The sequence below is a fragment of the Prionailurus viverrinus genome, chromosome D4, assembly GCF_022837055.1.
Source record: "Prionailurus viverrinus isolate Anna chromosome D4, UM_Priviv_1.0, whole genome shotgun sequence".
NCBI classification, from domain to species: domain Eukaryota; kingdom Metazoa; phylum Chordata; class Mammalia; order Carnivora; family Felidae; genus Prionailurus; species Prionailurus viverrinus.
Genome location: NC_062573.1, coordinates 94,182,406 through 94,204,669, shown reverse-complemented (window position 1 = coordinate 94,204,669; position 22,264 = coordinate 94,182,406). Strand labels below are relative to the sequence as shown.

The 22,264-nt window shown below is 63.0% G+C and overlaps 3 protein-coding genes across 11 annotated transcripts; 1 reads left to right on the top strand and 2 right to left on the bottom strand.

Moving 5' to 3' along the window:
* Positions 1 to 35: 35 nt before the first annotated feature.
* Positions 36 to 6,271, top strand: FAM166A (family with sequence similarity 166 member A). 2 transcript variants are annotated; one of them, XM_047829119.1, is made up of 9 exons: positions 36 to 299; positions 1,176 to 1,259; positions 1,944 to 2,076; positions 4,015 to 4,229; positions 4,309 to 4,574; positions 4,662 to 4,788; positions 5,126 to 5,220; positions 5,585 to 5,702; positions 6,061 to 6,271. In XM_047829119.1, exons 3-9 carry the CDS (start codon positions 2,021 to 2,023, stop codon positions 6,147 to 6,149), a joined length of 966 nt encoding a protein of 321 aa, XP_047685075.1. In that variant the 5' UTR covers positions 36 to 299; positions 1,176 to 1,259; positions 1,944 to 2,020; the 3' UTR covers positions 6,150 to 6,271. The 2 variants fall into 2 exon arrangements, with proteins under 2 accessions (XP_047685075.1, XP_047685074.1); XM_047829118.1 differs by having other exon boundaries at positions 1,176 to 2,076.
* TUBB4B (tubulin beta 4B class IVb) lies at positions 6,142 to 8,646 on the bottom strand. The gene is made up of 4 exons (XM_047829116.1): positions 8,488 to 8,646; positions 8,101 to 8,209; positions 7,885 to 7,995; positions 6,142 to 7,356 (listed from the first exon to the last, which is right to left on the bottom strand). Exons 1-4 carry the CDS (start codon positions 8,542 to 8,544, stop codon positions 6,296 to 6,298), a joined length of 1,338 nt encoding a protein of 445 aa, XP_047685072.1. The 5' UTR covers positions 8,545 to 8,646; the 3' UTR covers positions 6,142 to 6,295.
* Positions 8,647 to 12,622: 3,976 nt separating this feature from the next.
* Positions 12,623 to 22,234, bottom strand: SLC34A3 (solute carrier family 34 member 3). 8 transcript variants are annotated; one of them, XM_047829105.1, is made up of 14 exons: positions 22,018 to 22,192; positions 20,620 to 20,789; positions 17,252 to 17,377; positions 16,895 to 16,984; positions 16,287 to 16,415; positions 16,050 to 16,193; positions 15,863 to 15,974; positions 15,584 to 15,779; positions 15,303 to 15,392; positions 15,119 to 15,206; positions 14,868 to 15,035; positions 14,669 to 14,785; positions 14,435 to 14,559; positions 12,623 to 13,200 (listed from the first exon to the last, which is right to left on the bottom strand). In XM_047829105.1, exons 1-14 carry the CDS (start codon positions 22,065 to 22,067, stop codon positions 12,736 to 12,738), a joined length of 2,070 nt encoding a protein of 689 aa, XP_047685061.1. In that variant the 5' UTR covers positions 22,068 to 22,192; the 3' UTR covers positions 12,623 to 12,735. The 8 variants fall into 8 exon arrangements, with proteins under 8 accessions (XP_047685061.1, XP_047685062.1, XP_047685064.1 ...); XM_047829106.1 differs by having other exon boundaries at positions 17,252 to 17,374; XM_047829110.1 differs by having other exon boundaries at positions 13,059 to 14,153; positions 22,018 to 22,194.
* Between the last annotated feature and the right edge of the window lie 30 nt (positions 22,235 to 22,264).

Below are 22,264 nucleotides of genomic sequence, written 5' to 3'. Positions count from 1 at the left end.
GCCTCCGTTGCCAGGGACTCCTTGGAGAAGGAACGCTGCCCAGCCCTGGAGGGACTGCCCCAGTGGGCCCCTCTGAGGGGCCCCTCCCCTGGCCTGCCAGGTGGGTCACCCTGGTGTCAGCCTTGGCCAGGAGGACCCCTAGTCGGCCCCAGTGACTCCTGCCTTGGCCTCATTTCCTCTCTTCTCCCTTCTTATCCCAACCCTCTCCTCTCATAGAATGGGGGGTCCCCTGGAGAGCCCGGGTCCACTTTAGCAGGGCTTCTGGGAGGACCGAGGCCTCCGCACAGGGATGAGGAGAGGTGGGTGCTATGGGATGCCCAGCTGTGCAGTGCCATCCAGAATGAGGCAGTAGGGGGGTAGGGTGGAGGGATCCAGGGAAACTCCCTGGAGGAGGAGGGGCTCCTGCTGGCAACCCAGCCTCAAAAAAGAAAAGTAATGGCAGGTGGGCCTGGGTGAACCATGCTGACCGTAGAGGCCGTCTTGGGACTGGAGCTGCCTGGTGGCTACGCGGGTGCCAGGCAGTACGGAGATGTGGGGGCCCGTCTTCCGCTTAGGAGCACAGAGGCTGTCAGGTGTCACAGATGAACGGGGCTGCTCAGGCTGAAATGCAAAGGAACAATAAGCCCAAATGAGTGCGAGCCTGCTTGGGCGCCATGGCCCTTGCTGTGCCCTCTGCAACTGACCAGCCTGTCAGCCCCAGCCCTGTTCTTGACCTAATCGGTGCAGACAGGGCCCAGTCAGGAACATCTTATCCTCCAGGCCCACCCTACCTAGACCCAGTCTCTTTCTCTCCTGATCCCTCCCATCCAGCACTGACCCTGCCTGGCCTCCAGAGGTGCTCCAGATGGAGGGACAGACGGACAAATGGAGACTTGCTTGAGGAAGCATGTGTTTCCTTAGGGTGAGGGGCTCACGACCTGTGCTCAGGGCCCTTCTCTTGTACGGTGTTCTCTGAGAGCATAACTGACAGTGGCTGTAGGGGGAGCTTTATTAACAAAGCACTGAACGTTTGGGTTCAGTGATTGCTCCCTGTAACACCTGTTACTGTGATGGGTGACACAGCACAGATGTCTTCAGCTCAGTGTCAGTCATTCCTCGGAGTAGATAGGTTCCTACGAGTGGAAGCGCCCCGTCAAAGATCGTAGTGTCTTGTATGGGTGTGATATGTATTCCAGGTGCTGTCTGGACAGTGCCTGGGACCTTGCTGGCAACGAGCATCAAAGACTTCCAACATCAGACCTCAGCAGTGTTTATTTCAGGTTCAGTCGTCTGTGTATAGACTCTGGGGTCTTAAGATGTTCATTACATGGGCATTTTTCTATCATTGCACTAATTTTTCTTGGTTTTGTTTTATAAAGTTTCTATACTCGTACATGTCTGTCCACAACACTTGTTGCAATCTTTGTTCCCAATTCGTAGTCTGCCTTTGAGTATTTTTTTTTCAACAGGTACTAGAATCTGCTGATTTCTTCTTTGGTTGGTACCTTCCTTTGTTTTTATAGTTGGAAAGTCATTCCTATACAACAAAATAAAATCAAATCAGGAATTGTTTAGAATGGAAGACAGTGCCCAGTTCCAGGGGAAAGGCTCTCCAGGACAGAGTCGCAACAGCTCTGAAGCTCAGAAACCCCCGGACGAGGCTTCCCACGATGCCTGTGAAGCTTCCAGAGCCTCTGGTCTCAGGAGTGGGCTTGGGTGGGGAAGCTACTTTTCAGCTGGCTGCTGGCCTCCTGGGGGCAGCAAGAGTCCAGGCCTCATTCCGCCCCACACTTCCTGGCAGGCCCAAGACAGCTGTCCCAATTCCGAGCGCTCAGGGAACCTCAGTGTGACACCTCCTTAGCCTGTTGCTTGTCTGGGCCTAGGCGTCCCACCTGTAAAATGGGGGCACTCCCAGGGTTGAGGTAGGGCCCAACAATGGCGGGCCTCTTCACAATGGTTTCCAGGCAACAGGGACTCCTCTCAGGGAAGGGAGTCAGACACTGAAAGGGGCTGGAGCCATCAAAGGCGCTATTGAGGCAAGATGACAGCTACTCAGAAACACAACCTCTTCACGCCAGAACCTCACTATATCCCCGGGTAAGTGCTGAAGCCCCGGGGGAGTCTGGGGTCTGCAGAGGACGGGGGAGGGCAGCAGGGGAAGGGCTCAAGGCGTCCTGTGAAGACGGCACAGAAGCTGGCCTCCAGGGAGTGGGGACGAGGCTCGAGGGCCCCGGAGAGGCCTGGGGCAGGAGCGGTAGGGCCGGGGCTGCCAGGGGCGAAAACCTCTCCTCCCCTCTAGCACTGTGCTGAGAGCCCTACCAGATGGCCAACAGGTCTGTTAAGAGCAGAAAACTGGGCACGGCCCGGCAGCTGGCAGAGGCTGGCCAAATAAGCTCCGGACGCGCACTCCACAGAATGCTGCATGTTAGAAAGACATAAGCATCCGGAGTAAACTGACCGGCCAGGCTGCCAGGCTGCCTTACTCGGTACCCCCAAGGTAAAAACTAAAGTAAAAGTAAGCCCTCTCTGGAATATATGTACACACCCACACCCACACCCACACCCACACCCACACACACACACACACACACACACACACACACACACACATCCACGGGAAAGAAAAAAGTCTGGGACACCTGGGTGCCTCAATCAGTTGAGTGAGTTCAAGCCCCACATTGGGCTCTCTGCTGTCAGCAAAGAGCCCACTTCAGATCCTCTGTCCCCCTCTCTCTCTGCCCCTCCCCTGCTTGTGCTGTCTCAAAAATAAACAAACATTAAAAAGAAGAAGAGAAAGAAAAGAAAAGAAAAGAAAAAAGAAAAGAAAAGAATCCAGAAAGGAGTCAGACCCAACTTTCCACAATGGTTCTGGGCAAACATCAGGCCAGGTGATACAGAAGAGGGCTCTTACCCTTCTTGCCTCAGTCCTGCTTATCTCTCAAACTAGCAATTCTGCATTCACTTTGACGGTTTTTAAAAACGCTTTTTAAACATTTATTTCTTTTTGAGAGACAGAGCATGAGCAGGGGAGGGGTAGAGAGTGAGGGAGATACAAAATTGGAAGCAGGCTCCAGGCGCCGAGCAGTCAGCACAGAGCCAGGTGTGGGGCTCGAACCCACAAACCGTGAGATCACGACCCGAGCCGAAGTCGGACGCTCAACCGACTGAGCCACCCAGGCACCCCCACACCTTTGACAATTTTTTGAAAGAAAACAATTTGCCTTCCTTGGCTGATCGTACAGGCCCCACCGCTACCCCCATTTGGGGCCTGCACTGCGATGCCTACTCCTATCTCTCAAGGACACTCAGCCCGGCCGTAACCTCCTACCGGCAGCCCTCCCACCTGCTTTTCAAATCCTGGCTCCATACAGTTGGCTACTGGCCTCCCGGGGGGCCAAAGTCAGTGATGCCTTCCCGGGATACCACATTGTGTAGACTGGCTGTGCCTCAGTCCGGTTCTGGGACCTGTCACCATCCCTGTAAATGCTTCAAAGGGGCAGAATCCCCCGTTCCCTCATCTTTTTTTTTTTTTTTTTATGTTTATTTATTTTTGAGAGAGAGAGAGAGTGAGTGTGTGAGTGTGGGAAGGGCAGAGATAGAGGGAGACACAGAATCTGAAGCAGGCTCCAGACTCCGAGCTGTCAGCACAGAGCCCGATGCGAAACTCGAACTCACAAACCGTGAGATCATGACCCGAACCGAAGTCAGACGCTTAACCGACTGAGCCACCCAGGCTCCCCCACCCCCACCCCTTCCCGTTCCCTCATCTTTAAGCTCCTTGTTCGTGGGTGGCTGGGTAGAGAGTGGACGGCAGTCTGGTGGTGACAGGACTGCGTCTCACCGGTGGGGCAGACCTATTGTCAGTGCTTGGCCTGTGCCGCCCATCCAAGCCTCAAGAGCCTCTGAAAGCAGCTGCTACTGAGATTCCCATTCTGTGAGGTCAGGTACCTTTGCCTGTGGCCGGCAGGCTGGATCCACACCCTGTCACAAGGGTCCTGCCCTTGCCCACTGGCCCTCCTCCTCCCCCCTCCGCAGCTACGCCGGCTTCTATCCGCAGCTGCGCTACCAGGTGGGGAACACCTATGGGCGCACCACAGCGCAGCTGCTCACAGACCCCAGCGTGAGGAAGAGCCCCTGCTCGGTGTTGTCCCCCATATCCAAGCCCAAGTTCATCGAGGACTTCAGCAAGTCCAAGCCACCTTTGATCCCCTGCCGCGACCTGACTGAGCCCTACACCCCCCACTACACCGGTGAGCCCTCCGCCACGTCTTGCCTGTCCCGGGCCCACCCTCCTGGGTGCCACCACTCACACTCACCCTATCCATACAGGTCTGAAGCCCTACAAGAACTTTGAGATCCTGGGCCGGTTCCCACCCCAGGAGGTGAATGCCCAGGAGGGGCCGTCGGGGGCAGAGAATGTATCCAGGCAGGTCCTGCGGCCTGCTGGCTTCATGCCCTACCCCCCTTACCCTCCGTGCCCACCAGGCAGGAAGGGGGACTCCAGAGACTTTGGACACCCAGGCCTGCGGCTGGCATACGGTGAGGAAGGCTGGAAGAGCACCACCCCTGTCCACGAGGCCCCTGAGCGGGCCCAGGTAACTGGGAGATGAGCTGGGATCAAGCCTCACCCCTGCCAGACCCAGGTGGGGCTGAGGCAGTGACTTGCCCCCCTCCCATCCCAGCTATACCACTGCAGGAGGGATGAACACCCACCCCCAGCCCACCAGCAGGAGACATTAGATGTGGGCAGGTTTCACAGGCTGCCCCAGCTGGACCACCCCAACCTGATCCAACGCAAAGCCATCTCAGGTGGGTGCCCAGGGCCTGGGCGCGAGCACACTCCCGCCCGCCCCACCCCCCCAACAAGGCTCTAAGGAGCCCAGGCAGGATGAGGGGGAGCAAGTGAGGAGGGCTGCCGGTGGGTCTGCCCCCACCCATGCGCCTGCCCTGACAGCGGTTTCCTAGAGCCCAGCCTCTCCCAAGGTGGGATACTCCAGCCCACCCACTGCCGCCCGGCCCCAACGGGAAACTGACGTTTAGGGAAGGAGCCCCAACAGACTTCCCTGACATACCTGGGGACAGGTGGGTATGCCCAGAGAAAGGTGGAGGGGACCTGGGGGAGGACCCTGACGACTCCATCCCCTAGGCTATGCTGGCTTTGTCCCTCGCTTTGCCTGGGTGATGGGGGTGAATTACTGCGATGGTGTCACACAGGCTATGGACGAGTTTGACAAGAATCAGGTACGAGGACGTCATCTCTGGGCCTGCTCCCAAATGCCCATCATGGCCCGCAAGGTGGTGTCCACACCTCCCGGGAGGCAGGAGCATGGCCAAGGCTCAGCCGGCTTCCCCAGAGGGGGCTGTGGAGGGCAGGCTTCCTTAGAGGCCTGGGGAGGGGGGACTGCCTGGCCCAAAGAGGCTGCTCCCCCTCACGCTTCTGACCAGACCTAGGCTCACTACTCCCCAGCATTGTGGGGAGAAGGTAGGGCAGGAGAGACCTTGGGAGCATTAGCCACCTCTCAGATCACCAGCCCAGCCTCCACCATTACCTGTCGCACTTACTGGTTGGTGAGGGCAGCACGTCAGCACCTGCCTGTTTCCACAGTTCCTGATCAAAAATCCCATCTGTGCCCTGGGTGAAAGGCTGCCCAGAACACACTGGCCCAGCAACACCATCTATAACAGCAAGGGCCTGATACCTTTCTACATGGGGTTTATACCATGTGAGTACACAACAGACAACCCCCCCCCTCCCCCCCCCCCCGCCTGCTCAACAAGGGCAGAGTGACCAGGCTGCTCCAGGAAGGAGTTGGGTGACTGGGGTCCCCTACCCACGCTGTACCACTGGCACAGAGCCAGCTGTACGATCCCAGGGTTCACATCCCCCCCCTGGTGTGGAAGGGGCTCAGCCCCTTACTCAAAGCCAGAGGCTGGCTGCTTCTAGACCATGCTGGTCCTCCAGAGGTTCAGTGTGGACAGGCCAAGCCCATCTTCAGGAGGCAGGTGCCCAGGGTAGCCCTCTGAATGCCCTTCCTGGGTGTGGGCAAGGCTGGGGCTCAGCTGCAGTGTTCCCCCTTGCAGCCATCCAAGACAACTACGCAATGACGTTTGGCAACAGCACCCGCAAAGCCTATCAGAAGGAACTGGAGAGGCGAGACCAGACACTATGAAAATGCTTTAATGGTGGCGTCTGTACAGCATGTGACGTCAAGACAAGGAAAAGAGCAAGTGCACACAGAGACATGGCTATCAGAGAACAGACCGTGAGCGAATAAAGAGTTCACACAGCTTCCGCGTGCTTTACCAGGTGTCAGCTCTAGGCCACCTCTTCCTCTGCCTCCTCCTCAAACTCGCCCTCCTCCTCGGCCGTGGCGTCCTGGTACTGCTGGTACTCGGACACCAGGTCGTTCATGTTGCTCTCGGCCTCGGTGAACTCCATCTCGTCCATGCCCTCGCCCGTGTACCAGTGCAGGAAGGCCTTGCGCCGGAACATGGCCGTGAACTGCTCCGAGATGCGCTTGAACAGCTCCTGGATGGCCGTGCTGTTGCCGATGAAGGTGGCGGACATTTTCAGCCCCCGGGGCGGGATGTCACAGACGGCGGTCTTCACGTTGTTGGGGATCCACTCGACGAAGTAGCTGCTGTTCTTGTTTTGGACGTTCAGCATCTGCTCGTCCACCTCCTTCATGGACATGCGACCCCTGAACACTGCGGCCACGGTCAGGTAGCGGCCGTGGCGGGGGTCACAGGCAGCCATCATGTTCTTCGCATCGAACATCTGCTGGGTGAGCTCGGGCACCGTCAGGGCCCGGTACTGTTGGCTGCCTCGGCTGGTCAGTGGGGCGAAGCCGGGCATGAAGAAATGCAGGCGGGGGAAGGGGACCATGTTGACAGCCAGCTTGCGCAGGTCAGCATTGAGCTGGCCGGGAAAGCGCAGGCAGGTGGTGACCCCGCTCATGGTGGCTGACACCAGGTGGTTGAGGTCCCCATAGGTAGGAGTGGTCAGTTTTAGGGTTCTGAAGCAGATGTCATAGAGGGCCTCGTTATCAATGCAATAGGTTTCGTCTGTGTTCTCTACGAGCTGATGGACCGAGAGGGTGGCGTTGTAAGGCTCCACCACCGTGTCCGACACCTTGGGCGAGGGCACCACACTGAACGTGTTCATGATCCTGTCGGGGTACTCCTCCCGGATCTTGCTGATGAGGAGGGTACCCATCCCAGACCCGGTGCCCCCGCCCAGGGAGTGGGTCAGCTGGAAGCCCTGCAGGCAGTCACAGCTCTCGGCCTCCTTCCTCACGACATCCAAGACCGAGTCGACCAGCTCTGCACCTTCCGTGTAGTGCCCCTTGGCCCAGTTATTCCCGGCACCACTCTGACCTGTAAGAAGGCAGCCAGTCACTCTTTGCCGGGCATGTGGTCCCCACTGGTCACCCGTGCCAAAAAACCCCAAGTAACATGGTGTGAACTCAACCTGCAGGTAGAGCAAATGGACCCCCAAGCCAGAAGGTTAAGAGCCTGCCCGATCAAAAATTAAGTTAGGAATCAAGCCAAGATGGCTTAACAATAAGCCATCCCCTCCCACAGGCGGCCCCTGCCAATTCTCAAGGACAGATGAGCTGCAAACACAGCTTCCACTGCCTGCAATTCAACGTTTGTAGCAGAAAGATTACATCTGCTGACTCCTTCCCTGCGGGTGGACAGCTGGGCCTCCCTCCCAAAGCCGCTTTACGAGGAGATTGACTCCAGGGAGAGGAGGAAGGTGTCCACGGGCGCTAGCGTCTGCTCAGGGGGCAGAGTGGATCAGGATCTCAGCTCTGCGGTACCGACGGCGGTGACCTTGGGCACCCCTTGACCTTTGAGCCGTCCTGGCTATCGAGCCGCCGCCCAGCCCCTACCGCGGCTCACCGAAAACGAAGTTGTCTGGCCTGAAGATTTGACCGAAGGGTCCCGAGCGCACGGAATCCATGGTGCCCGGTTCCAGGTCCACGAGCACAGCTCGGGGCACATACTTGCCACCTGGGACGGGGGGGGGGGGGGGGGGGGGGAGGGTAAGAGAACGTCAGCGAGAGAAGAGCCGCGGGGGAGGCAGGAAGGAGTTAGGAAAGGGGCGTGGTGTCTCACCGGTGGCCTCGTTGTAGTACACGTTGATCCGCTCCAACTGCAGGTCGCTATCGCCATGGTAAGTGCCGGTAGGATCGATGCCATGCTCGTCACTGATCACCTCCCAGAACTGCGAGAGACGCCGGCGGGCCGGGCCGAGGCTGAGTCACGCCGGCGGGGCCCGGAGTCGGCCCCGCCCCGGATGGGCGCGGCCCTCCCCTCCCCCGCCACCCCGCTGCCGCCTCCAGATCCGTCCCCGGGGGCCAGCGCCGCCGCCCCGGCCCCGACCCTGTGCCGGGCCGCAATGCGGGTCGCCGTCCGCCCACCGGCCCGCTGCCGCCATCTTTTCCGCCGCCCGCCCACCCGCCCGGGAGACCCGTGCCGGGGCCCGTGCGCCCCACTACCCACCTTAGCGCCGATCTGGTTGCCGCACTGGCCGGCCTGCAGGTGCACGATCTCCCTCATGGCGGCGGCGGCGGCGTCGGCGGCGGCGGCGCGGGCGGAAGGACGGACGCAAGAGCCGAAGAACAGGCGCGCAGAGTGCTACAACCGACGCTCCGCCAACGCTTATGTATCCGTCGCACCCGCCTCCGCCAGCCTCGTATTGGGCCGCGAGAACGAGGCTGGCAAACATCCTGGTTTGACTGGCTGTGTTTCCCGTCAATCCAACCGCCTAACGCCCACCTTCCCACCGCCGTTCGCTCTTCATTGGTCAGCCTCGGTCTCTGCTCTCCCTATCAAAAACCCCTCCCTCGCGCTGCAGTACTCTGGCCATTGGGTGTTTCAAATGATTGATTTGTCCTCTCATTGGCTGGCTCCGGAGAGCACGCCGACCTAGGGCCAGCGTCCTGGTAACCGCCGCAGTGCCGCGGGGACGCGCGCGGGCGGGGCGGGCTCCGGGGGCGGGCTGCGGGCGCGGGCTGGGACTTATCGCCCCTGGGAGGGCCAGCCGGGCGGGCCGCGGGGTGGGCGCAGTCCGCGGTCCGCGCCCCGGGAAACGCAGGTGGGGCGGCGGCGTAGGGCTGTGCCCTTGCGGGCCGCGCGCGCACACGTGCAGGAGACTGCAGCCCCGGGGGGCGAGCGCGCGGGCCGGGCCAGCCGAGCGCCTTCTCCGGCACGGCTGCCTAGGACCCCGGGGAACGAAACGAGGGGGCGGGGGCGGGAGCGGGGGCGGCGCCGGGACGAGCGTGTGGGCGAGGCCTGGCGGTCCCGGGCTGCCCTCCTCGGTCCCAACGCCCGCTCCGGTCGCGGTCAGGTGAGGGAGCACGTGGGGCCTCGGCCCCGGGGCCTGGGGAGGGGAGGGAAGGGCGGGGGCCTGCCTGGCCGCGGCGCGCACTTGTTGTGGAGACGAGTTGGCCCCGCGCCGGTCGCCTGGTGCCTCGGCCCCAGGGGCGCACAGAGCTGCGTGGAGACGAGGGCGGGCCCCCGATCTCCGGGCGCTCCGTCCCCGCTCCCCCCCACCATACCTGGGCTTGACAAATGCGTTTACTTTTTCTGTAGTTTGTGAAGGAAAAACAGTTAAATTACATATGGTCGCATTTTTAATCAGTCGTTTTAAAAACTGCATTTGCTTACGTTTTTGTAACATTTTAGAACAACTGAATCACACCCTTTGGTCAGCCTTGAACTGTCTCCCTTGCTGTGGCCACTGGAGCCTCCCTAGATTCTGGTTTTCTCAGGGAACTTCCTGCTTCCTTTGTCTCCCGACCCAGAGGTGTTGGGGGGCAATACCTGGTTATGTTCTGTAAGGAGAACGCACTCTCTTTGCATAACACCCTACGGTATGCGCTACCGCGTTACTATGGCATACGTGCGACCTTAACATACTATGGAATGCGACGTCCGAAACTGAACTGTGGATGAAATTGTTGAGACAAGCAGCATGCTGGCACAGAGGTTAGCATTTTCATCCCCTGGAGAGCGGTCTGCAGCTGGGCTCCTCCGGATTGCGGTCCTGGCCTGGAGGGTGAGTCAGCAGTCAGTCCCAGCGGGGCCTGGGGAACCAGCCCCCTCCCCCACACACCTGCGGGGAAGGTGGACCTAGCTTCTGTTGCTCACGGGTCTCCCTCCCCCCAGCAGGTGCTGTGCACGAAGTCACTGCCTGGCATCCCGGTTTCCTCACAGTGCCCTGCAAAGTAACTCAGCTGCCCAAGCAGCAGTCGGCAAGGCCCGGCTCTGTGGCAGTCATAAACCCGCAAATCGGGTGAGAAAGAGAGAAGCTCAGAGGTCCCCCCCCCCCCCCCCCCGAGCCAGCGGGTGGTACAAAGCCCTGGGGAGGTTGCTCTTTGAGATGTCTGTCAAAGCCTTCTCTTCTCATCGCCCTCCCCCAGGGTGTATGGCCTGACATCCCCACTTTCTGGAAAAGGCCCGTGCCCACAGTTCAGTGTGGCACCTCCGCTTCATATGGGTGATGGAACAGAGGCTGTGTTTCTGCCCCGGTGTGAGCCTCCGAGCTCTGAGACACCAGCTTGTCCACCTCGCCCTTCCCATTGTCCCCGTGAGATGGACACTGGGAACAAGACAGCACGAGTCTCCCTGTGGCTCTCAGGCTTGAGCCCAAGAACCAAGGTGGCTGCTGCTGCACTGGGCTGGCTGGCGGAGGCCCTGCAGATCCCCACCCTGAGCCAAAGCAGTTCCTGCCACAGTGTGCAGAGATGGGCCTTAATGGGGCAGCAGGGCCAGCCCCGGGGGCCTGGGCGCCGTGGGGGTCTGTGGCCGGAAGCCATGCAGGACAGAGAGGGCCAGACGTGCTGGGAAGCCTGGGCAGGGGCCGTGGGAGTGCTGGGCGCCTGCCCCTCCCGCCCCAGCCTGCAGCTGTTGGAGGCATCCACAAACGAAGGCTCTGTTTACTCGTGGCCATGGTCCCAGCGGGAGGGTGCGTTACCGCCAGGCAGGGGCAGCAGGCAGACAGTCCTTCACGGCCTCAAAGGACCTGCAGTCAGCCTTTGTGGGCGGCCTCACCCGCCCCGGAAGGAGGGATGCATGGGGTACTTTCTTCCCTTCTCTCTGTGTCCCCACAGTGGGGACAGAAAGCTTCCACCACCACCCCCACCCCCAATCTCCCCAGGGAACTAGCCAGGCCCAGCCCCACCTCTGGGAACTTTCATCAGAGGAACCTTGAGGCTGATGTCCACCACCAGGAGCTTCTTGAGGTCACTGAAATCGGAGGGAACCAAGCTGTCGTGGATGAGCCTGCTGCGGGGGTCTTGATCCCATGAGCCCCAGAACAAGTAGCTACCTGCCTCAGTGGGCAGTGAACCTCAGGCTTAGGAGCCCTGGGATCTTGGGTGGGGGGGCAGGGGACATGGGGAGTGAGGGGACCGAGAGCTGAGAGGACATGGGGAGGGCTGGGAGTTCTGAGGGGGAGTGGAAAGGCGGGACCAAGGGCAAGAAGTGACCCGGGACTCCTCAGGCCTCCTCTTCCTGGCCATTCAGACCTCTTCCCACGCTGGGTCCCGGTAGGCAGACCCAGAGGGCCTGGGAAAGAGGTGCGTCCCCCAGCGGGCAGCATTCCCTGGACAAGGAGGAGGTGACGACCACAGCAGCATACTAAGAATTAGGCAACCCAGGCCCCTGCCCAGGGTCATCTCCACTTCTGATGGAGGTGGGCATGTGCCCCTCGGTGCGTGAGTTCAGGGCGACAGATGTAATTCTACCTAAGAAGCTTTCGTTGTTTTGGGCGGGGGTGGGGAGGTGAGAGAGGTGCTGTAGGAAGCCCTGGGATGGGAGCAGGGAGGCCCTGACTCCCTGGAGTCAGCTTACTGGCTGGCAGGCTGACAAGCCTTACAGGGTGGAAGTGGGCCACGCCCCTGCCGCAGGGAGGGGCAGGGGCAAGCCGGAGCCCGGGTGGGGGGTGCACCCTCAGGTGGGTGGACATCGCTCAGCCTCACCCCCTCACCTGAACTTCGCCCACCTCACAGCCGAGGGGCTTGGGGAGGCATGGGCTCCAGGTGCAGGTGGCTCTAGGGGCAGGACCTGCTTCCTGGGGGGTGCTGAGTGCCTGCTCTGCTGGACCCAAGACAGCCCTGTGTCTCACCCGGACACTGCCCTGCACCCCACCCATCTGAGAGAGACGGACAGGGGCAGCCTGGGGCCTCCTGGTCCTCACACTGCCCTCCTCGCTCCCTGTGCGTCTGCGGGACCCATGGGGCTGGCCCTCGGAGAGGTTGCCCACGCCTGGCTCCCAGGCCACGTCCTCTGCGGGCGGGGGGGGGGGGGGGGGAATGGGAGACGGCTGTTCCTCTCCCCTGCACCCATGGGGAAGGGCCCTGGACACGTCCAGCCTCCTCAGAGCACAGGTTCTTGCTGAGGGATGTCTCCACCTCCAGAGTGGCAGCCGCTTGGCCCTTTCTTTCCCTGGAGGCTCAGGAGAGAAACGGTTACGGCCTGGGGTTCGGGGGCCAGCTGCGTGCCCACACCCACATGGACTTGCAGTGGGTCCCGAGTGTCGGCTGGGGGACAGCTGGCGCTTGTCCACCTCCACGTCCCCCGGGAGCCAGCTCAGGGGCCGTCCCCAGGCGGGGGAGTGAAGACCACTCACACCTGGTTTATAGCCTTGTTTATTTGGAAGGAAGCCAAGCTAGGTGACTCGGAAGTCTCCTGCTACTAGGATCCCCCAGGGCACCCAGAAGTCCACGAAGTGGGGGTGCCCACCCTTCACAGCTGCTGGGAGGCCAGGACCTCAGGGTTCTCGTAGCAGTGGGCCTCCTTGGCAGCGGCCGGAGGGGGGCTGCAGACCCTGCAGGGGCAGCAGCGGCCCACCAGGCGGTCCCAGGGCTCCAGAGAGTGGAGCCAGAGCGGGAGCCAGGCCCAGGACCGCAGACGGCGTGGCAGCCAGGCTGGCCGGTGCCGCTGCAGGACGTTGACCAGGATGACGAGGAGTACCAGCCCCACCAGGGGTCCTCCGACTGCAGCCAGCACTGTGCTCCCTGCCAGGGAGAGCCCGAAGGCGGCCAGCGGCAGCAGCAGGAAGCTGAGCAGCAGATAGGCGATGGCCACCCAGCGGTATTTGGCGGTCACGTCCCCGAAGCGTTTGGCCAGCGGGATGGGCAGCCGCAGGACAGGCACCACGTACCACAGCAGGATGCCAGCCAGATTGAAAAAGAAGTGGATGAGGGCAACCTAGAGGTCCGGGGGCAGGCAGGGGCTGGGAGCCTGGGCCTGGCACACAGGTCCCCCTAGGCTACCCAGGACACCTGCTCCTCCTCCTCCCCACCCCCAACCTAAAGGGTACTAAATCCAGAGCCCGATAGAGGTCCACTTGTTGGCCCGGAAGGGCCACCCAGGGGGACAGATTCCGGCCAGGTGTGGGTGCACTCCTCAGGTTCGCCTCCTCTCCCCCCCCCACACACTTAGGGAGCCCAGTCCAGCATCCCAGGGTGGTGACTACGCCACCAATGACCACATGGATCTGGCCCTCCCCTGGGCTCTGGCCTGGCTCCTGTGGGGAGGAGGTGCAGGGCCACACATGCAGGGAACATAGTCCCCTCCAGGGGCTGCTGGACTTGAGGAGTCGGTGTGAAAGGTGCAGTCTGGAGGGCTTCCTGGAGGGGGTGGACCAGGGCCCTGCACCGAGAGCATCCGAGTGGACAGAGCAGAGGTAAAAATGCAGGTGGATGGTGGGGAGGGCTGGGGCTCATGTCCTGGTGGGCAGAAGATCTATCTGGGCTTTCAGGAGCTGCGCCTGTCTGGGCATTGGGGCAGAGCCAGTGGTGGACGGAAACTCGAGCCAGGGCAGTGGGCCAAAGAAGGGCTGACTTAGAGATGGAGTCGGCAGGACTAAATGTGACTGGGTGTGGGGCACAGAGCTAGGGGACTAGAGGGAGGCATCCTGGAGGCAGAATTGCGGTCGTGTGCAGCAACAACTTGGAGCACCTGGCACAGGTGAGGCGGGGTTTTGGCAGAAAGAGGGCATGTTGTCGGGTTTAGATGGTAGGGGAGGGGGGTGCATCCCAGACGAGGTGCGGTAGAGGGGCTTAAGGCCCCCCAGGACCAGGATGCCTTGAAGGAGCACAGCCAGCAGCACAGGGTTGGGAGTGGAGCACGGGGATTCCTCGAGGGAGGCTGGGCAGGGGCTGCCAGAAAGGAAGAGAAGGCACCCAAGACCACATGATCCTTGAAATGACGTGGGCCCAGGGGAGCAAGATCGGGGCTGGGGCTCGGAGGGGCGTCCACAGGATCCCTAGGGTTTGAGGAGGTGGGGCTGTGGGTCCGACCCAGCAGCTGGAGATGGGTCCCAGGAGAGCTTGGGCCGTGGCCAGCCTGGCCGCAGGGTTGGACAGGAGGGAGCTGAGTCCGAGGGGGAAGCCCCAGGCCTGGATTCCGAGGGGGCCGGGGAGGGGGGCGAGGGTGGTACCTGGAGGGCGCTGAGCAGCATGTCCGCCGGACTGGCCAGGGCGGCCAGCAGGGCTGTGGTGGTCGTGCCGATGTTGGAGCCCAGGAAGAGGGGGTATGCGCGCTCCAGGCTGATCACCCCGACCCCTGGGGGAACGGGGGGGGGGGGAGGGGGGGGTGAGGGTGGGGGGAGGTCACCGCCGGGCCTGAGCCCTCGCCCCTGGCCCAGGGCCCAGGGCCCGCCCGCTGCACTCACCCATGAGCGGCACAACGGCCGCCGTGAAGACACTGCTGCTCTGGAGCACGAAGGTCAGGCCGGCGCCCACCAGGATGGCCAGGTAGCCGCTGAGCCAGCTGAAGGGGAAGGGGAAGTCTGCAGGGTGGGGGGAACGGGGTCACCCCCCGCCCGGCCGCCGGCCCCGCCCCCACCCCCATGCCCCCATTCCGGGCCGCACCGGCATTAATGACCTTCCTCACGGCCTGGGCGATGCGGCCGCGCAGCACAGAGTTAAGCAGTTTGACGATGAGGACGAGGCAGGTGCAGAGCAGGAGCAGGGAGGCAGCCAGCAGGATGAAGCCCACGGCCAGGTCCGTGAGCGTGGTCCCCACAAACAGGTGGTGGCCTGGGGGCAGGGCGGGGTTGGTGAACCACGCGGGGGGCGGGGGGCGGGGGGCGGGGCCGGAGGGGGCGGGGGCGGGGCCTCACAGGGCAGCAGCTCCACCGCAACCGTTCCGTTCCTCTCAGGGCAGGGGCCGGAGGCCGCCGCTCCACAGTCGCTGCTGTTCCCCGAGGTCTGGGGAGGCGAGGCAGGGCAGGCTCAGGACCGGCTCAGAGCCGGCGGGACCGAGTAATTCGGCAGGTCAGAGATCAGGGGTCAGAGGCACCTCACCATCACCTCCCTGGTGCCGCACCATTGCTTAATGAGGCTGCTGTTGGTGGCGTTGCCCGTGGCACTGCTTGCAATCGCATCGGTGTCCAGCTGGGGGAGAGAGGCGTTGTGACCGGGTACTGGACCCGCTCGCCTGGACTCATGCCCACAGCCCGGCTCGTTCTGCCCTCTGTTCCCCCCACCCAGTGCAGGGCCCAGGACGGAGGCTGGGGCTCCCCCCCCCCCCCCACTCCCCACATTCCCCGGCCCGAGGGGCCGCCCGAGGGCAGCACTTTCCTCACCTGCACAATGAGGTGTGTGAGAGGCTGCGTTAGCACCTTGAGGATGTCGGGCGCATGCCCCCCAGGCTGCAGGCTGGTGGCGCCCAGAGTCAGGGCGCTGAGCCTCTCCAGCAGGGCTATGGCGCTCTCCAGTGGCAGCAAGATCAGCACCGTGAGCCAGTTGAAGATGCCGTGAACAGCTGAGCCGCCAAAGGCCCTGCCGCGTTGAGCGGGGGATGGTCGGTGGCCTCAGCGGTGGCCTGGCTTGCGGCCCCCGGCCCTCCCCAGCTCCCAACTCACCTCCGAAACTCATCTCGGTCCCCTGACTGTGCCATTGAGACCAGGGTGCTGGTGATGGACGTGCCCACGTTGACACCCATGATGATGGGCACACACGCCTGGACGGTCAGCACTGTGGGGGTGCTGCATCAACCTCCCGTACCCTGCCCAGCCACCACCGTCCCGGGAGGAGAGGGGGTGCACTCACATTTGGAGGCCACCATGCTGACCACAATGGAGGAAGACGTGCTGGAGCTCTGGACGAGAACTGTGACCAGCACGCCGATGACCAGTCCAGCCACGGGGTTGGACAGCACCACGTTTTCCTTAAAGATGTCTCCAGTCACCTTGCCTGTGTCCAGAGAGCGGCGCCCTGAAGCTGTGCACGACAGGCCGCCCGCACACTGCCCCCCACCCCCCCCCCCACCTCACCCCCGTCACTCACTGCTCAGCAGCTGGAAGGCGGAGCTGAGGATGTCCAGGGAGCAGATGAAGAGGTAGAGGCTGCCCAGGAGTCCACAGGCCTTGAGGAAGCCAGTGGCCACCCGGAGCACCCTGCCGGCCACGCTGAGCTCTAAGAACACAGGACAGGGCTGTCCCTGGTGCCAGCCCCCGCCCAGCCCTGCCCTGCCCATGATGCCTCCCAGGCCACTTCCTCCTGTCTCCCTCCAGAGCAGGGCCAGGGCCCCCCTTCCTTGTCTCTTCACAGGGCAGGGCCTGGGTCTGCCTCCTTGTCCCCCAAGGCAGGGTCTGGGTCCCCTCTCTGTTCCTTGGCAGGATGGCCAAGCAGACTACTCCTGGGACCTCCCAGAAGCCTACTGGCCGGCAGGAGGAGGGGCAGGCTGGGTCAGGGTGGCTCTCATCTCCAGACAGGGCAGGCAGCTGAACTGAGGGACAAGGATCCCTGGGGCGGTGGTCTGCATAGTAGGTTTCTATACGGCCTGCTGAGGCAAATCTCCTCCCTGCGCTCTCTCCTTAAGGACCCTCTCCACGCTCAGACCCTGGGGGGGTCAGAGCCCCTTTTGGCCTGTTACCCGACACCTCAAGACCTACCTTTCCAGGACTGGCCAGTGTCCTTCAGCTGAGGGAGGGCCCAGGGGTCCATTTTCCCCTCTTCCAAGACTGGGGCAGAACCGGAGGTCCCTGCAGGAGCCAAGGTGAAGTAGGGCCAAGGACACCCCAGGTGGGGGGCCAGAGGGTGAAGGGGACTGTGGCATAGGGACTTGGGGTAAGAGAGAGGAAAGGGGGCCTCCAGCTTGTCTGGCCCTGACTGGAATTGTCATGAGTCCCCATGGGCTCTTCAGGAGATAGGCAGGAGCCCCCTCCCCACTTGCACAGAGCAATGGGTCAGGGGCTAAGTGGATAGGCAGAGAGGCAGGCGGAGGCCTGGTCCCTTGGGGCTCTTGGTACCTGCATTTCCCAGGCTCCGGTCCACCAGGCCAACTGTGTCCAGAGTAAGGGGGGGGACCTGGCCACCCGTGAGGGAATTCGGCATGGATTTCTGGCAGGGATAGACCAGGCCCAGGCCTGGATCTGCTGGGGGCGGGGAAAGCAGGTCAGATACATAGCCTCCCCCTGCCCCGCCAGGTCCTGGGGTCCTCTAACCTGAGATCTGTCTTCCCTCCCCTCCCCCCCACACCCGCCTTGCCCACTTCCTGCTTCGTCCATCTATGGGGGATGGCTATAGTGACCTCAGGCAGCTGTCAGGAGAGCCCAGTCCCGTTTCGGGGGCAGAGTCGAGGGGACCCTGGCTCCCTGGCTCCCTCGCTGGTCCTGGCTGGAAGAAGACCTGGTGGGTGGCCCAGGGCACAGGGTGCCGGGTGCCGGAAGTGGCTAGGAGCCGGGAACCCAGGGACCTCTCCTATCAGGTGTCATCAGGGACACTGCAGATGGTCCCAGCTTAGACTTTGGCATTTGATACCAGACCGTGACGTCTCTGCTTGATAAGGGCCCCACCCCCAGTGATGGGGGCAGGGCAAGGGGCTTGGGTGCCCCCACCTCGCCTCAAGGCTCCTCTCTTCAGCCCTCTGGGTCTGGATCCCCCGTCTAGCCGTCTACCCCATCTCCCTCCCAGGCCCCAGGGTCCAGGTACTGGAGAGCTTTCTGTCACCCTCCCTCCTGTCTCTTGTCCTCAGCTCAGGAGGCTCAGGGTGGGGCCTGAGCCCTGGGCCGGGAGGTCACCAGCCCTTGTCTCCATGTCCCTGGGCCCCCACCTGGTTCTGGAAGCTCCTACCTGTGAGGGTAGTGAGGGGGCACCTGCGGGGAGGAAACACAGGGCGGGAGCAGCTGCCGGTCAAAGATCTGCTGGGCGCACACATGACCTGCTGTGTACTGAGCCCCATTAATGTTTACCCAGGAGTTGAGGCTCCCGAGGGGTACCTGTCACAGCCCCAGGTGCCTGCCTTGTCCACGTTGCACTGCTGCCCTGTGGCAGGTGCTCTGGGCCCCCAGCCCAGCCCTCTTCGAGTGGGCTTCCTCCCTGGATGGGCCCTGAGCCAGGCCAGGGGTATTGCAGGGCTGGGCACAGGCTCTGAGTGCAGGACTAGCGTAAGTAGACCCCTGTGTGGCACGACCAGACGCTGTGTGCCGCCTGCCCTGGGTAGGGCGGGGAAGGGCAGGGCAAGGGCAGGATGCTGGCACTCTGGCTGGTTGGCCTGGAGGCCCCTTGAGAAGTCTTCCCTGAGCTCTGCAGACCTTACTATGGTGGTCCCTACCCCATCAGAAGAGTGGGAGGGAGGCGCTTTGCACCCACCGGGTGGGTGGGTGGGGAGGGCCCCAGCCCCTGAAGTCTTCCAGTTCAGACCCAAGTTCAGGGCGGGGCTGGGCCCAGCAGTGCTCCCAGCGGGCCCAGCCTCAGTGGCGGGCAGTAATGGTGGAGGGCACTGTGCCTCCATCTGCAAGTTTGGGGGGGGGGGGCAGGGCCCGTTCCCCAGGCCGCAGTGCTGCCCAGCCCACTGCCTGTGCCACCTGGACCGGAAGACTCAGCCCATCCTGCTCCCTCCCCCCGGAGAGTCCTGACTGGCGCCGTGGCTTGTGGGTGCCTCTCGGGGTCAGTCCCCTTCCTGCTGCCCCTGCTGGGGCATGCTCCTTCCCGTCCCCCTTGGGCCACGGTGCCCTGGTATAGTTGCTGCCCACCAATCGCTGTGTGCCCTGGGGGACTTTGCCCCAGAGAAGGAGGAGGTTTCTGAGTGTCTTCTCAGCAAATTTTCTTGTCCCTCCCTGTCCTGCACCCACTGCCCGGGGCAGGCCCAGCAGTTCCTCCCAGAGGCAGTGTGACAGTGTGACAGCTCCTTTCGGGATGGGGATGGGGATGCTGCAGCCTGACTTGAGGGAATGTCTGTGTCCACAGCCTCCAGAACCTTCTCTGGCCCCTCTGAAGGGTCTGTGTGGTGGCCATTATGAGGTAGACGGAAGCGGAAGCTGAAGGCCAGGAAAAGGCCTAGTGTGGGAGTGGTCCTACTGAGCTGTGCAATCTCGGGCAGGCCCCCAGCCTCTCTGGGCCTAAAGCCAGCCGCGCCCCGGGGCCCGCTCCTTGGACATCTGTCACAGCAGGGACTTTGTGCCTGCAGGGGACCCTGCCGGAACAGTGCCCAACACGTAGTGGGTGCTCAGTGAGCTTTGTTGAATAAATGAACTTCACAGGGATGCTTTGCAAGACAGGGCTGAAGGAGGCGGCTCTCTGCTCTGGTTCCCACCTGTGGGACTTTTTTAGCCAGAGACCCGTGGAGGCGTCCTCTGAGCTGAGTCCAGGCCTGGGTTGGGCTTGCAGGAGACTCTGAGCGCAGCAGCCCTCACCACGCACACAGTCAGGCTGGCCTGAAGCCCTGGAATCCTGGCCAAGACAGGAAAGAGGTAACCGGCTTCTCAAAGCCTCACGGTACCATGGGCACAGCCCCCACACTTAGGCTGCGGTCTGGGGGTGTCCGTGTGGGGCCCCAGGCCGTTCCGGGCTGGTTGCGCGGCAGTCGGAGGTTCCATGACAAGCATGCCGTGGACAGCGGGTCCTCGGCGGGCGGTGGCAGCCGCTGGAACTCAGACCTGGGGACTGTCCAGGGTGTCCCAGCAGAGGCCGCAGCTGCAGCAGCGTCTGGGCTGGGGGAAGTGGGGCTGGGTGCCCAAGGTGGGGCGGAGCCTGGCTGGCTGCTGAGTGACAGCGGTGCTGCCTTTGGGGGGCGCGGGACGCTGGGGCTCCATGCGAGGCGGCTCCCGCTCAGCCCTGACAGCCAGGAAGGCGGCCAGGTCGAGGTCCAGCATGGCCACCCCTCCACGGGGCGTGGGTGTGCTCTGGCGGCACTGCGGGCAGGGGACCCAGCGCTGCTCGTGGGCCACCGTGTCCAGCCGCCGCACGCACGCCTGGCAGAAGGTGTGGCCGCAGTAGAGGCGGCGCGGCAGGTGCCCGGCCAGGTCGTAGGCTGAGTAGCAGATGATGCAGTCACCGCGCCGGGACCCAGTGGCAGTCCCCTCCTCGGAGACCCGGGAGCTCTCTGGCTGCAGCATCCTGGGGGAGGCGAGCAGGGGCGCTGCAGCCCACCCTGCCTGCCTCTGCCGTCGTCTGGCACCGTTTGGGCCCCGACCCCGGGGGTGGGGGGTTGGCCTGGGCCTCTGCAGACCTGAGAGGGTGGGTGGTGGCCAGTGGAGCCCCAGACGCCGGGGCCTGGGCCCAGGCCGGGCTCCTGCGGCTGCCGACCGGGCAGCATCCTGTCCCCCTGTTTGGGCCCTCCTGCCCAGCTCCACACCGCCCCGCACCCCAGCCTGCTTGAGCCCCAGGCCTCTCTTACCTGCATCCGCTCTCATGGGCAGCTCTGTCCAGAGGATGTCCGGGGCTTGAGGGGGGGGACCCAGGCCGCCCTGCGGCTCCCTCGCTGGGGCTCGCATTACTGGCCGAGCACAGGCGAGGCAGCAGGGAGGCAGGCAGTGGGCTCTCCTTTCAGCCACAAAGCGCTTGCAACTGGATCCACCAGGCACCACCAACTCAGCAGGAGATAAGGTGCCCCCCCAGTCTGCCCTCACCCCCCCCACACCCCTCCACGCCTGGACCCAGCTCCACTAGGCCCCCACCCAGGCCCGGCTTCACAGCTCACCATGGTCCTTGTCCCCCCCCCGGCCGCCCAGACCCTCTCCCACCCTCCTCTTAATGCTCCCCCAACCTCACACCAGGAAAGCTCTCCGGCCTTGACCTGCGTGTCTCCATCCTTCAGCTCCCAGCTCGAACACCGCCTCTTCCAGGTAACCTGCTACAACCCTCACGGGCTCCAAGCCCCGAGGGGTCCTGCTCCCCCAAAGCTCAATCATAGTGTGTGTGTCCAAGTTGATTTGTCCCAGCACCTTCCTCCCACCTGGTCTGTCCCCTCCGTCCCCATCATACGGCAGTGGCCAGCCCCACGAGGTCCCAAGGGGGTGCTCAAGCACAGGTGTGGAGACCCCCCCCCACACACACACACACGGACCACCCAGAACCTCCCTGAGGTGCAGGGCACTGTGGCTAGCCCTGGTCGACCCCATTACAGGCTACAGCCCGCCCCCCCCCCGCCCCCAGCATCTGCCTGGCCATAGCCCCCAGGCCAGCCCAGTGACCATGACTGTGGGCACAGCAGAACGGGGTGTGTCAAGAATGGTCCGGATGGGGTCAGGACCCTCGGCAACCTCACTACTCAGCTGGGAGGAAGTCAGAGCCAGAGGGGCTCCTCCTTACTCCTACCACCCTGGCAGTCCGCAGCCTCTCTGTCTGGTTGGACAGGTTTCCGGGGCCGGCCTGGGTGGAGTCATCCTCTGGCAGAGGCAGGCCATGGGGCAGGGGCCAGGAAACTGGCACACCGGAGCCCCTGCACAGTCAGGCCAATGACATATCCACCCACACCCAGAGACGGGTCTTGCCCTGTGGCCAGTCACCCTGGGTCGGGACCCGTCCATCCAGCAAGGCCAGCTCGGCTTCCTCCTCCGGCTGGCCCTGCCTGGCCTTGGAAAGCACAGAGTGCCCAGCGCCGGCCCTACCACTCGCTCCTTGCCCTGGCATCCCAGCCTCCCCTCGGCAGTGAGGTGAGGACAGTGCTAAGCTAAGCAGCTCAGCTCTCCACTCGTCCCCCCACCCCCACCCCAGGCAGGCACATCACCCTGCTCAGACAGAGGGGAGACACATTCTCCGAGGGGCCTCACTGGCCAGTTCCTTTTCTGCTCACCTCGTCCAGGAGGCCCAGGCCCTGGAGGCTGGACACCAGATGAGCAGCATGGCTTGGGTGCCACACAACAGATGTGCAGGAAGGGGACATTTCACGGGGAACCAGAAAAACACCCCGGCCGAGGTAGGGCCGTGACTCACGGGTGGGCAGGGCTCGGTCCTGGCTGCCTGGGCCCCCGCTCCGAGAAACTTGCCAGTGCTGGCCCCACCCGCGCAGTCCCGCCAACGTGACCCTCCTCCTGGAGGCC